Genomic DNA, 15259 nt, shown 5'->3' with positions numbered 1-15259 from the left:
AGATAATATAAGGCAAGTACGGGAAACAATAGAACACTATGAAAAATCTGGGAAACGCATTTGATAAAGTACGACTGGGGTTTATATATAAATGCCTGGAGCATTTCAATTTTGGAGAATCTCTTTTATAAGTTGCGTTAAAATCATGTATAGTAACCCTAGGTGTAAAATAGTAAATAATGGCTATTTCTCCGAAGGTTTTAAACTGTCAAGAGGAGTGAAACAAGGTTGTCCACTATCGGCATATCTATTTATTATGGCCATCGAGATGTTAGCTATTAAAATCAGATCCAACAATAATATCAAGGGATTAGAAATCCAGGGCTTAAAAACAAAGGTGTCATTGTACGCTGATGATTCATGTTTTCTTTTAAATCCACAACTAGAATCCCTCCACAGCCTCATAGAGGATCTAGATACATTTTCTAACCTCTCTGGATTACAACCAAATTATATGATAAATGTACTATATTACGTATTGGATCACAAAAAAATAAAAAAATTACATTACCATGTAGTTTACCAATAAAATGGTCTGATGGTGATGTGGATATACTCGGAATACATATCCCAAATGAAATAAATGATCTCACTCCAATAAATGTTGATAGAAAGTTAGCAAAAATAGATAAGATCTTGCTACCATGGAAAGGTAAATACCTGTCAATTTGTGGAAAAATCACCCTGATTAACTCTTTAGTATTATCCCAGTTTACCTATTTGCTTATGGTCTTGCCTACGCATAGCGAACAGTTTTTTAAAATTATATGAGAAAAAAATATTCAATTTTATTTGTAACGGCAAGCCAGACAAAATTAAACGGGCCTATTTATATAATTAATATGAATTCGGAGGACAGAAATTATGAAATATCAAAGCATTAGACCTATCACTAAAAGCTTCAGTCATACAAAAGTTATACTTAAATCCGAACTGGTTCTCTAGCAAATTAATAACATTGTCTCACCCAATGTTCAAGAATGGCCTTTTTCCCTTTATTCAGATTACAACCTCTCACTTTCAGTTATTTGAAAAGGAAATCGTCTCCCAAATATCACTATTTCTAAAACAAGCCATAGAAAGTTGGTTGCAATTTCAATTTAATCCTCCAGAAACAACAGAACAAATAATGCAACAAATATTGTGGTTAAACTCAAATATACTAATTTATAAAAAAACATTTATTTTGGACAAAATGTTTAAAAAAGGTAAAGTCTTCGTAAATGATATCATCGGTAGGACTGGTGGAGTTATGTCGCACATGCAGCTAACAAAAACATATGGAAATGTCTGCTCTACCCAAAATGACAACCAAATAATTGCAGCATTACCGCAAAAAGAACAATAATTGGTTAAAGAAAACTGTGATAAATAAAAAAGTATAACAGTTTAATTTAAGGACCAAATAATTGACAGCCGTCCCATATAGATTGCAAAAGATTTTTGACGTACCGATCCCGTGGCATAGTGTTTATGAACTGATACGCCAAACGACGCCGGATTCAAAACTTAGAATTTTTCAATTGAAATTATTATATACAATTCTTGCTACCAATATAATGTTATTTATATGGGGATACAATCTTCCCAGCTCTGCAGAATTTGCTGCGAAGAGACAGAATCATTAGATCATTTGTTTTGGTACTGTCCATTTGTAGCTTGTTTTTGGACACAGGTCCAGGAATGGCTAAAGGATTGCAATATTTACCTGGAGCTAACCCTGCAGATAGCATTACTGGGTGATCTGAAAAGTCATAGTCAATCGATCAATAATATAATAATACTTTTAGCAAAAATGTTTATTTTCAATTTACAATCTGTAGAAACAATGAGAATAGAAAGGTTCAGAACTTTTGTAAAACATCACAGTACAGTTGAAAAATATATGGCAAATAGAAATCCAATATGGATGGTGTTAAGAGATAGATGGGTGGTGTTGAATGGAGTTGAAGGATTGGACTAATAACAACTAACAATAACTAATAACAACTAATAACAACAAGATAACTAATAATATAAGCATACTGTGTCCATAATAAGTATATAGGTTATAGGTTGAGAGCTTTTGTGAAAGCACACAGTTAGAAAGATATGGCATATAGAAGCAAACCGGATGGACATCATGAAAATGATCGGAGAGGTTGAGGGTAGAGGAAGTTCAGGAGTAAAAACAAACAAAATAGAATTATTGTAAAATTGACTGTGTCCATAAAATGTATATAGTATGTATAAGCTGGAAGTAGAGGCCTAAGCATTGTTGTTCACTAGTTTACTCCAATTAGGGAAGGGGTGGTGGGGTTGGAAAGTAATAAAGGGAAATATGTTTAAAAAAAGGATATGTACAGTGGGGAGAACAAGTATTTGATACACTGCCGATTTTGCAGGTTTTCCTACTTACAAAGCATGTAGAGGTCTGTAATTTTTATCATAGGTACACTTCAACTGTGAGAGACGGAATCTAAAACAAAAATCCAGAAAATCACATTGTATGATTTTTAAGTAATTAATTTGCATTTTATTGCATGACATAAGTATTTGATCACCTGTCCACACACTCAATCAAACAGACTCCAACCTCTCCACAATGGCCAAGACCAGAGAGCTGTGTAAGGACATCAGGGATAAAATTGTAGACCTGCACGAGGCTGGGATGGGCTACAGGACAATAGGCAAGCAGCTTGGTGAGAAGGCAACAACTGTTGGCGCAATTATTAGAAAATGGAAGAAGGTCAAGATGACCGACACCCTCGGTCTGGGGCTCCATGCAAGATCTGACCTTGTGGGGCATCAATGATCATGAGGAAGGTGAGGGATCAGCCCAGAACTACACGGCAGGACCTGGTCAATGACCTGAAGAGAGCTGGGACCACAGTCTCAAAGAAAACCATTAGTAACACACTACTCCGTCATGGATTAAAATCCTGCAGCGCACGCAAGGTCCCCCTGCTCAAGCCAGCACATGTCCAGGCCCGTCTGAAGTTTGCCAATGACCATCTGGATGATCCAGAGGAGGAATGGGAGAAGGTCATGTGGTCTGATGAGACAAAAATAGAGCTTTTTGGTCTAAACACTCGCCGTGTTTGGAGGAAGAAGAAGGATGAGTACAACCCCAAGAACACCATCCCAACCGTGAAGCATGGAGGTGGAAACATCATTCTTTGGGGATGCTTTTCTGCAAAGGGGACAGGACGACTGCACCGTATTGAGGGGAGGATGGATGGGGCCATGTATCGCGAGATCTTGGCCAACAACCTCCTTCCCTCAGTAAGAGCATTGAAGATGGGTCGTGGCTGGGTCTTCCAGCATGACAACGACCCGAAACATACAGCCAGGGCAACTAAGGAGTGGCTCCGTAAGAAGCATCTCAAGGTCCTGGAGTGGACCAGCCAGTCTCCAGACCTGAACCCAATAGAACATCTTTGGAGGGAGCTGAATGTCCGTATTGCCCAGCGACAGCCCCGAAACCTGAAGGATCTTGAGAAGGTCTGTATGGAGGAGTGGGCCAAAATCCCTGCTGCAGTGTGTGCAAACCTGGTCAAGACCTACAGGAAACGTATGATCTCTGTAATTGCAAACAAAGGTTTCTGTACCAAATATTAAGTTCTGCTTTTCTGATGTATCAAATACTTATGTCATGCAATAAAATGCAAATGAATTACTTAAAAATCATACAATGTGATTTTCTGGATTTTTGTTTTAGATTCCGTCTAAATAAAAATTACAGACCTCTACATGCTTTGTAAGTAGGAAAACCTGCAAAATCGGCAGTGTATCAAATAATTGTTCTCCCCACTATATATGTATGTATGTATGTACAGTGGGGAAAAAAAGTATTTAGTCAGCCACCAATTGTGCAAGTTCTCCCACTTAAAAAGATGAGAGAGGCCTGTAATTGTCATCATAGGTACACGTCAACTATGACAGACAAAATGAGAAAAAAAATCCAGAAAATCACATTGTAGGATTTTTTATGAATTTATTTGCAAATTATGGTGGAAAATAAGTATTTGGTCACCTACAATCAAGCAAGATTTCTGGCTCTCACAGACCTGTAACTTCTTCTTCAAGAGGCTCCTCTGTCCTCCACTCGTTACCTGTATTAATGGCACCTGTTTGAACTTGTTATCAGTATAAAAGACACCTGTCCACAACCTCAAACAGTCACACTCCAAACTCCACTATGGCCAAGACCAAAGAGCTGTCAAAGGACACTAGAAACAAAATTGTAGACCTGCACCAGGCTGGGAAGACTGAATCTGCAATAGGTAAGCAGCTTGGTTTGAAGAAATCAACTGTGGGAGCAATTATTAGGAAATGGAAGACATACAAGACCACTGATAATCTCCCTCGATCTGGGGCTCCACGCAAGATCTCACCCCGTGGGGTCAAAATGATCACAAGAACGGTGAGCAAAAATCCCAGAACCACACGGGGGGACCTAGTGAATGACCTGCAGAGAGCTGGGACCAAAGTAACAAAGCCTACCATCAGTAACACACTACGCCGCCAGGGACTCAAATCCTGCAGTGCCAGATGTGTCCCCCTGCTTAAGCCAGTACATGTCCAGGCCCGTCTGAAGTTTGCTAGAGTGCATTTGGATGATCCAGAAGAGGATTGGGAGAATGTCATATGGTCAGATGAAACCAAAATAGAACTTTTTGGTAAAAACTCAACTCGTCGTGTTTGGAGGACAAAGAATGCTGAGTTGCATCCAAAGAACACCATACCTACTGTGAAGCATGGGGGTGGAAACATCATGCTTTGGGGCTGTTTTTCTGCAAAGGGACCAGGACGACTGATCCATGTAAAGGAAAGAATGAATGGGGCCATGTATCGTGAGATTTTGAGTGAAAACCTCCTTCCATCAGCAAGGGCATTGAAGATGAAACGTGGCTGGGTCTTTCAGCATGACAATGATCCCAAACACACCGCCCGGGCAACGAAGGAGTGGCTTCGTAAGAAGCATTTCAAGGTCCTGGAGTGGCCTAGCCAGTCTCCAGATCTCAACCCCATAGAAAATCTTTGGAGGGAGTTGAAAGTCCGTGTTGCCCAGCGACAGCCCCAAAACATCACTGCTCTAGAGGAGATCTGCATGGAGGAATGGGCCAAAATACCAGCAACAGTGTGTGAAAACCTTGTGAAGACTTACAGAAAACGTTTGACCTGTGTCATTGCCAACAAAGGGTATATAACAAAGTATTGAGAAACTTTTGTTATTGACCAAATACTTATTTTCCACCATAATTTGCAAATAAATTCATTAAAAATCCTACAATGTGATTTTCTGGAGAAAAAAATTCTCATTTTGTCTGTCATAGTTGACGTGTACCTATGATGAAAATTACAGGCCTCTCTCATCTTTTTAAGTGGGAGAACTTGCACAATTGGTGGCTGACTAAATACTTGGCTGGATGTCCTTTGGGTGGTGGACCATTCTTGATACACACAGGAAACTGTTGAGCGTGAAAAACCCAGCAGTGTTGCATTCTTGACACAGAACGGTGTGCCTGGCATGTACTACCATGCCCCGTTCAAAGGCACTTAAATATTTTGTCTTGCCCATTCACCCTCTGAATGGCACACATACACTGCTCAAAAAAATTAAGGGAACACTTAAACAACACAATGTAACTCCAAGTCAATCACACTTCTGTGAAATCAAACTGTCCACTTAGGAAGCAACACTGATTGACAATCAATTTCACATGCTGTTGTGCAAATGGAATAGACAACAGGTGGAAATTATAGGCAATTAGCAAGACACCCCCAATAAAGAAGTGGTTCTGCAGGTGGTGAACACAGACCACTTCTCAGTTCCTATGCTTCCTGGCTGATGTTTTGGTCACTTTTGAATGCTGCCGGTGCTTTCACTCTAGTGGTAGCATGAGACGGAGTCTACAACCCACACAAGTGGCTCAGGTAGTGCAGCTCATCCAGGATGGCACATCAATGCGAGCTGTGGCAAGAAGGTTTGCTGTGTCTGTCAGCGTAGTGTCCAGAGCATGGAGGCGCTACCAGGAGACAGGCCAGCACATCAGGAGACGTGGAGGAGGCCGTAGGAGGGCAACAACCCAGCAGCAGGACCGCTACCTCCGCCTTTGTGCAAGGAGGAGCAGGAGGAGCACTGCCAGAGCCCTGCAAAATGACCTCCAGCAGGCCACAAATGTGCATGTGTCTGCTCAAACGGTCAGAAACAGACTCCATGAGGGTGGTATGAGGGCCCGACGTCCACAGGTGGGGGTTGTGCTTACAGCCCAACACCGTGCAGGACGTTTGGCATTTGCCAGAGAACACCAAGATTGGCAAATTCGCCACTGGCGCCCTGTACTCTTCATAGATGAAAGCAGGTTCACACTGAGCACATGTGACAGACGTGACAGAGTCTGGAGACGCCGTGGAGAACGTTCTGCTGCCTGCAACATCCTCCAGCATGACCGGTTTGGCGGTGGGTCAGTCATGGTGTGGGGTGTCATTTCTTTGGGGGGCCGCACAGCCCTCCATGTGCTCGCCAGAGGTAGCCTGACTGCCATTAGGCACCGAGATGAGATCCTCAGACCCCTTGTGAGACCATATGCTGGTGCGGTTGGCCCTGGGTTCCTCCTAATGCAAGACAATGCTAGACCTCATGTGGCTGGAGTGTGTCAGCAGTTTCTGCAAGAGGAAGGTATTGATGCTATGGACTGGCCCGCCCGTTCCTCAGACCTGAATCCAATTGAGCACATCTGGGACATCATGTCTCGCTCCATCCACCAATGCCACGTTGCACCATCTGCTTTAGTCCAGGTCTGGGAGGCGATCCCTCAGGAGACCATCCGCCACCTCATCAGGAGCATGCCCAGGAGTTGTAGGGAGGTCATACAGGCACGTGGAGGCCACACACACTACTGAGCCTCATTTTGACTTGTTTTAAGGACATTACATCAAAGTTGGATCAGCATGTAGTGTGGTTTTCCACTTTAATTTTGAGGGTTACTCCAAATCCAGACCTCCATGGGTTGATAAATTTGATTTCCATTGATAATTTTTGTGTGATTTTGTTGTCAGCACATTCAACTATGTAAAGAAAAAAGTATTTAATAAGATTATTTCATTCATTCAGATCTAGGATGTGTTGTTTAAGTGTTCCCTTTATTTTTTTGAGCTGTGTACATAATCCATGTCTCAATCGTCTCTAGGCTTAAAAATCCTTCTTTAACCTGTCTCCTCCCCTTCAGCTACACTGATTGAAGTGGATTTAACAAGTGACATCAATAAGGGATCATAGCTTTCACCTGGATTCACCTGGTCGGTCTGTCATGGAAAGAGCGTGTTCTTAATGTTTTGTACACTCAGTGTATGTTTCCCTGAGAATCTGGGAAGGTGAAAGTTCTCATTACTTTGAAATAGAACCATCTATAGGCACTTTACCAACAGATTTACTACCAGACTTCCAGCTGTCTCTACGCACAGAACAGATTTTGTCTTACATACATTTAATGTTTTATAAATTCCTTGTAGCTGAGGCATCTGCCATATTGTGAGCAGGAGCCACTTTAGCATATTGAGATGCACTCATGCATTTTATCTTGAAGTTTTACTGGAATGGAATCTAGTTTCAGATTTGAGTTTCATCATAAAGACACAAGTAGTTATTCAAGTTTATTATTGAACCATTTGCGATTGGCTCAAATGCGCAATGCCTGGAGTACAGTCATTTTTCTCTCCTCTATATTAGTTCAACAAGAACTACTGAGGCAGTGGCCAGTAGAGCCAATCACTTACTATTTGGAGCCTCCACAACTCAATCTCCGATAGCTAACCATCATTTCCCTCCGCAAACAGGCGATATGTGTACATTCGGTCCCCTGCATATGTTGCACCCATCTGTGTGTGTGTCGCGTTCAAGTTTTCAAGCTCATTTGCCTTTTGATGAGATTGTCACAGCCGTTGATAGTCACAGTTTGAAGTTGTTGCATGTGTTTGTGTGTGCATGTGTGTGCGCGAGCTTACAAGTGTGTGATTAATCAGATTGTGTTTTGGATTGTGTTGAAGGACACCCGAATCCAGAACATTTCCTGTGGGAGGAGTACTTACAAGACAATGGTTCCACGGCGGTTCCAAGCCAGGCTTTCTGTATGGTAAGCCGTAAGCAGTAGGCACGGAACAGCAGGCTAGCCTTCTATCAGCCAGCTGTATGTGTGTTGTACAGCACCATTGTTATTCCCAGCCTCTGCTGCAATCTAACGGCTGCTTTCGTGTTTCATAATGATTCCTTTTATTACGAACAATTGAAATTGAAGGCAGTTTAATAACTGTTGTGGTTCGGTTCCTTTTCACAATAATGACACAAGTCATGTTTTTCTCAGTTTGACATCAGTTTGTCACTTTCCCAGACCTGTCTTTCTCATTCAGAAACTTCTGGTTCAAAACTCTTCTTTCACCTAAAGAACTCCACTGTCAGCCTCCTTTCCCCTGCATGACATCTGCACAGCACAATTTCACACCCTCAAATCCTCTTCTCTGGCTGAGTTTCTGGCTGACAGGGCCTGTCCTCTCCTCTGCTCTCCTCTCTCAGAGATGTGTACAGTGTCCTGTCTTCCGCCTCCTCCCTTCCTCTGCCTCTCTCTCTCATGTCTTCTCCTGTCTTCTTTCTCTCTCTCTCTTTGGGCATAGGGTTTTTTGGGAGTCTCGACAGGCTTGACTGCCATCTCTAACGCCCTTTATCTCTCCCTCTCTCTCTCCCTCTCTCTCTCCGCCCCCTCTCTTCCTCCTCTCTCTCCCCCGTCACAGAGAGCTCCTCACAGTTTCCAGGTGAACATGAAGCTGGAGGCGGTGGACAGGAGGAACCCCATGCTGGTCCGCGTGGCCACCGTCTCAGACACTGAGGACTACAGGGTCAAGGTGAGGGGAGTGAGGGAGGTGAAGGGGTGGGGTTAGAGAGAGAACAATGGGGTAGAGAATGAGGGGAGAGAAAGTGAGTGAAAGGGGGAAAGCAGTGAAAGATGAAATGAGAGCGAGGGGAAGAGATTGAGAGAGTGAAAAAAGGAAAGAGTGAGGCAGGGGATGGGAGGCGGTTGGGCATGTGGAAAGAAGTGAGGGGGGGGTGGTAGTCAGGGTGAGGAGGCCTGCTGGAGTGACATGGCAGATGGGAGTTGAGGTGTTTGGGACAGCAGCGTCTCTGTGAAATGAGCAGGCTGGCAAGTCTGCAGGAGCCACTTGGTGGTGCTGCTCTTGTTCAACCAATAACAAGCTTAACAAGCCTTGTACTGAGACTTGATAGGTTGTATTGTGTGTGTGTGTGTGTGTGTGTGTGTGTGTGTGTGTGTGTGTGTGTGTGTGTGTGTGTGTGTGTGTGTGTGTGTGTGTGTGTGTGTGTGTGTGTGTGTGTGTATGTGTGTGCGCGTGCACACGTGTGTGTACTGTATGCCTATGTGTTTGCGCATGCATGATGTGTATATGTGTATGTGCATACAGGTCATAATTGACAGAGCAGAGTGCCTTGTATGTCACTATTTTTGTCCTATCACGTCACACTGCTCAGTCAGTAGAGGAGGAATTCACTGATGCGTCTCACTGATTAATTCATGATTACGTGATCAGACAGGCGCCATTAACCCACCATAGCTTTAGCATGGGTCAAAGCAGGTTATACAGTGCCTTCAGAAAGTATTCACTCCACTTGACTTTTTCCACATTTTGTTGTTACAAAGTGGGATTCAAATGTATTTAATTGTAATTTTTGTCAACGATCTACACAAAATACTCTAACATTTGTAAATAATTAATGAAAAACAACACTAATATATCTTGATTAGATAAGTATTCAACCCCCTAAGTCAATACATGTTAGAATCACCTTTTGCAGCGATTACAGCTGTGTCGTTCTGGGTAAGTCTCTAAGAGCTTTCCACCCCTGGATTGTGCAACATTTGGCCATTATTCTTTTTTTTTATTATTCAAGTGCTGTCAAATTTGGTTGTTGATCATTGCTAGAGAACCATTTTCAGGTCTTGCCATAGATTTTCAAGGAGATTTAAGTCAACTGTAACTAGGCCACTCAGGAACATTCACTGTCTTCTTGGTAAGCAGTGTAGATTTGGCCTTGTGTTTTAGGTTATTGTCCTGCTGAAAGGTGAATTCATCTCCCAGTGTCTGGTGTAAAGCAGACTGATCCAGGTTTTCCTCTGGGTATTTGCCTGTGTTTAGCTCCATTCTGTTTCTTTTTTATCCTGAAAAACTCCCAGTCCTTAACGATTACAAGCATAACCATAACATGATGCAGCCAACACTATGCTTGAAAATATGGAAAGTCATACTCAGTAATGTGTTGTATTGGATTTGCCCCTAACATAACACTTTGTATTCAGGACAGAAAGTTAATTGCTTTGCCACATTTCTTGCAGTATTACTTTAGTGCCTTGTTGCAAACAGGATGCATGTTTTGGAATATTTTTATTCTGTACAGGCTTCCTTATTTTCACTCTGTCAATTAGGTTAGTATAGTGGAGTAACTACAATGTTGTTTGTCCATCCTCAGTTTTCTCCTGTCACAGCCATTAAACTCTGTAAATGTTGGCCTCATGATGAAATCCATGAACGGTTTCCTTCCTCTCCGTCAACTGAGTTAGGAAGGACGCCTGTATCTTTGTAGTGACTGGGTGTATTGATACATCATCCAAAGTGTAATTAATAACTTCACCATGCTCAAAGGGATATTCAATGTCTGCTTTTTAAATGTTTACCCATCTACCAATAGGTGCCCTTTGCGAGGCAGTGGAAAACCTCCCTGGTCTTTGTGGTTGAATCTTTGTTTGAAATTCACTGTCCTTACAGATAATTGTATATGTGGGATACAGAGATGAGGTAGTCATTCAACAATCATGTTAAACACTATTATCGCACACAGAGTGAGTCCATGCAACTTATTATGTGACTTGTTAAGCAAATGTTTACTCCTGAACTTATTTAGGCATGCCATAACAAAGGAGTTGAATACTTATCGACTCAAAACATTTCAGATTTCATTTTAAATTAATTTGTTAAAAATTCGAAAAACATAATTCCACTTTGACATTACTGGATATTGTGACCAAAAATCTCAATTTAATCAATTTTAAATTCAGTCTGTAACACAAGAAAATGTGAAAAAGTCAAGGGGTGTGAATACTTTCTGAAGGCACTGTATATAGCAGATTCAGTTAAAAACAGTAATCCGTCTTCATCAGCTCCGTCTAAGTCCTTGTCAGCACGCACTATTATTTACCAATGGGAGGTATGCTGTTAAGAGAAAGCCCTCTCATCATCCGTTAGTGGTTAGTGCCACATTAGAAATACGACGATGTGATTGTGTAGCTTCTCTAGACACACACACACACACACACAGGGATCAATCCCACTGGCCTCCCTGGAGGAACACTATAGCAACACACTATGGGTTGCTGCTTGTCAGTAGACAAGGCCATAATTGATTTTAATAGCGTGGGAAACAAAAATCAATCTAAAAACATGAGACAGCAAGTCTTGAGATACAGCGGCTGAGACGGCAGCGGTGTAGGTATTGGGCTGCTAGCTTATCAAGATTGGATTTTGGGGGAAAGTTTAATATTGCACTGAAGGAACAACGATGAGGGACCTCGTCAGAAGAGAAAGATACATTTATTTGCTTTAAGTAGGAAGATGAATAATTCATGCACCTTTTTAAATAAGGATGTGTAATCAGATCTTACACACCGTTCATATTCTCTCTCCTTTTCAGGTATTCTTTGGGTGGAGTCTTGATTAATATCTAATGTCATGATTTATTGAAGTTTCAAAAAGTGCTCTACTAGGAGCAGGTACATTTCGAGCAGAAACAACTGTGGATTTGGAACTATTATCGTTAAACCTGGTGTCTCAAAACGTTTGTTTACTGTCTCTTTATATGATCTAAAGTGCATTTTACACATGATTACAGCACACTGTCTTTAGGAAGGCTTTCTGTTGATAGCTGCGCACCTTGGTGTCCTTGTCTCTTGTAGCGTCAGCTGTGTTCTTTCTGTCAGTTGGCCTGTTTAGTTGTCCGTTATAATATGTTTTTCTATTTGGTTTTAATTTTCTGTACAGTACTTTGAGATTATTCTGTATAGTGAAAAGCCCTTGACAAATGTAACAAATTATTATTACTAATGTGGCTGTTTCTCTCTCTCTTTTTCTCTCTCTCACTCGTTCTGTTGTATTCTCTCTCTCTCTCTCTCTCTCGCTCTCTCTCGCTCTCTCTCTCTGTGTGTATCAATCAGATCCGTTTTGACGGCTGGCATGAGAAGTTTGACTTCTGGGTGGACTCTGACCTGCCGGACCTTCACCCTGTGGGCTGGTGTGCCCGGACAGGTCACCCCCTGGAACCCCCCCTCTGTGAGTTCAACACCCCTGTGTGTGTGTGTGTGTGTGTGTGCTCTTCACTAACCGTTCCAACTCAACGCTCACACGTACACACAAATCAATGCACTCTTCCATGCCTCTCAAGGACCTCTCCATCCATTAGATCCCCACTATTGATTTTGTCCCTTTCAGAGGTGAATCTCACTGACATTAGAGCACAGCTATCTGATGAATGGGTGCAAAGTATTTTCTATGGCACAGGGCTTTGTACTGCGCTCTAAATTCTAACCACACCTACATAGCCAATAGCACAGTATCCCTGCCCAAAAAACAACTTTTAAAGTAACTGTCCAGTGAAAATCTCACTTTAAAAAGTTCATATTCTGTCAACTTATACCCAAATAATGTTCTTATAATCGTATTTCTGGCCAAAGCATAAATTGGAGAAAAAACACTTAAAACACCACACCTCAAACTTTTATCTCAAACCGTTTAAAAAAAACACTTAAAATTTGTTGGCCTGCTGGCTTTTTAGAAGCAGTTATCTAAGGTTAGCATGCTAACGTTAGCTAGCATGCTAACATTAGCTATCGTTAGCTAGCATGCTAATGGCGGCAATCGTTAGCTAGCTGGCTAACCAACAAGAAAGCAAGTCAAAGCAGATCCTCCACACAACAACCATCTTGCCATTCCATTCTATTTTAAATCCTGTGGTTTGTAGCTAAAAGTTTTATGTCAAGAGAACTTAGCTGTTGTGTTAGCTGTTGTTGACTGATATAGATAGCAGTAGTAGCTAGCTAGCTTCATGACTAGCTAGTTACGTAGCTAATTAAAAAAATATCAGGAATACAGTGACAAAGCAAAGAACAGAAATGACTCACGCTTTTGAAATAATCAGCCTGCATTTATTGCTGATATAGTGAAGTGCCCTAGTCGTTCCATTGTGCATTTCCATATCCTGAATCCATCCATATTATTTGATTGGTGCAGACAAGCTCGGGCAGTCAGCCCCAGTGCCCCCATGTGGGAGCTAATGTGAATATCCACGTGTATACGTGTCTCATTGACTGAGCTGTCAAATCAGTTACATTTATTACCAGTATACGCCCAAACCACTCTGTTGTTTCCTAACAGGCCAAGTAGGGGCATAGGGAAAATAGGCTTTTTATAACATCCTAAATTATAATTCTTGGAATGACATCTATTTAATTCATATTGTAATTCATTTTAGGTAATATTTCATACAAAATCTGAAACACTAGACATATACTTTAATTCATGGCAAATTAGTCATTGTGATTGACAGTTTGGCACAGCGTGAGAAATCAAAAAAATTATTTTTGTCTGCACAGACTAATCTCTTGACCTTCGAAGAATGCCATCTGTTTTTCTTCTTTTTCGATGTTGGGCTGTGATTGTTTTTCTTGATGTATTACCGTTGACAATTCCACAGTGATTTAGGGATACAATATAAATGGCTGTAACAGAAATGAAGTTAGAAATAAAAAACATAAGTCTAATCTTATTCCAAGTGGAGGACTTGTCTCCTTCAGAGACTGTAGGAATAAATCTCTTCAATTTCCCCTTTTGGTAAACACATTTGGGACAATGAATGAGGTGTGTGTGTGTGTGTGTGTGTGTGTGTGTGTGTGTGTGTGTGTGTGTGTGTGTGTGTGTGTGTGTGTGTGTGTGTGTGTGTGTGTGTGTGTGTGTGTGTGTGTGTGTGTGTGTGTGTGTGTAGTGAGAGAGAGAGAGAGAGAGAGAGAGAGAGAGAGTTTTGTCTTGGCACCGGCAATACAGGACATAAAACTGACTTTATTCCATATATCTTATTTGGTTTGTCTTAGAAGCTTGGTGAGTGATATATTATGGCAAGAGCAATGTTTTATGTTGCTCTAGATGTCTTAATCTAATACATAAGCAGAGCCATAAGGGGTATTTGTCTACCCTGATACACAAAATACGTGTTGGTCTACCCCAGCTAATCCTCTGTAAGGTCTCATTCATTGTAACTTAATTTCAGATAGATACTCATCACGCATGGGTTTGCACTGTTGGATAACTTAAATCCATGTTGTAGCCTATGTATGTAGTTAATATACCACTGAATGCAGTTGCTGACCCAATTTTACCTACTTGCCTGTTGACTAAATCAATCAATGAAAAGCAAGCACTTTCCTCAAACTCTCTCCTGCGAGCCTCAAGCAAGCCTTGTGATTGGTTGTTTGGTTGTCATCCCCATCCAGCACACGCAGGACCTTCTGACCTTAAGAGCTCCGTGACCCAGGGAGTGTGCCCCACTCCGGGCTGCAGGGGCGTGGGCCACATCAAAGGAGCCAAATACACAGGACACCACAGGTAAGACACCCGTTGATGACAACACTGTCTGACACTATCGGCCGGTACAGAAAAATCACCCAAGCCCCTAAGCCCTTAATGTAGATCTGAAGGGATTGGAAAGGTATCAGCAGTATGGTAGTAGTTCCACCTTGCTCTCTGATAGGCTTGGTAGCACGTTCACCATATTGCTTATACCCATCAAATCAAACCCATCCTTTCCAATCCCTACAAGTGCTTAGAGGGTAGCGGCTAAGAATTGTTTCTGGGACAGACCTATGCCCAGCTTGGCTTTTCTGATAGCATGTCACCATTGTTTAGAGGCATATTGTTTTTGCTCAATTTGCTGTGTGTTTGCCCATTGACACCCAGATCAGGAAGGACTAATACTGCAAATTAAGGTATTATCCACCAGCAGCTGGCTTTGGCAAGGTGAGATGTGGATGCCATTGTCAGTGGGTAATATAAATGCTGCTGTAAATGCAGTGTTGCATGGCCTGTTGGTTGGCTCCATGCAACAACAGTGAGAGTATGTTGCTAGCATTAACATCCAGCGATAGCTCGTTGGAACACGAATCCTTGCTAG

General features: G+C 41.8%; 1 protein-coding gene across 2 annotated transcripts in view; it reads left to right on the top strand.

Moving 5' to 3' along the window:
- The window catches only part of LOC121569179 (lethal(3)malignant brain tumor-like protein 4), a 137385-nt gene that overhangs the window by 28742 nt on the left and 93384 nt on the right, over positions 1-15259 (top strand). For both annotated transcript variants that reach the window (XM_041879904.2, XM_041879903.2), the window contains exons 11-14: positions 8032-8117; positions 8770-8880; positions 12255-12369; positions 14583-14694. In XM_041879904.2, coding sequence (XP_041735838.2) covers positions 8032-8117; positions 8770-8880; positions 12255-12369; positions 14583-14694 — 424 coding nt within the window. The remainder of the gene's footprint in view (positions 1-8031; positions 8118-8769; positions 8881-12254; positions 12370-14582; positions 14695-15259) is intronic.

This window comes from Coregonus clupeaformis, chromosome 7 (genome assembly GCF_020615455.1).
Source record: "Coregonus clupeaformis isolate EN_2021a chromosome 7, ASM2061545v1, whole genome shotgun sequence".
NCBI classification, from domain to species: Eukaryota; Metazoa; Chordata; class Actinopteri; order Salmoniformes; family Salmonidae; genus Coregonus; species Coregonus clupeaformis.
Note: the sequence above shows the minus strand (reverse complement) of the source record. Positions and strands in the feature narration are given on the sequence as shown.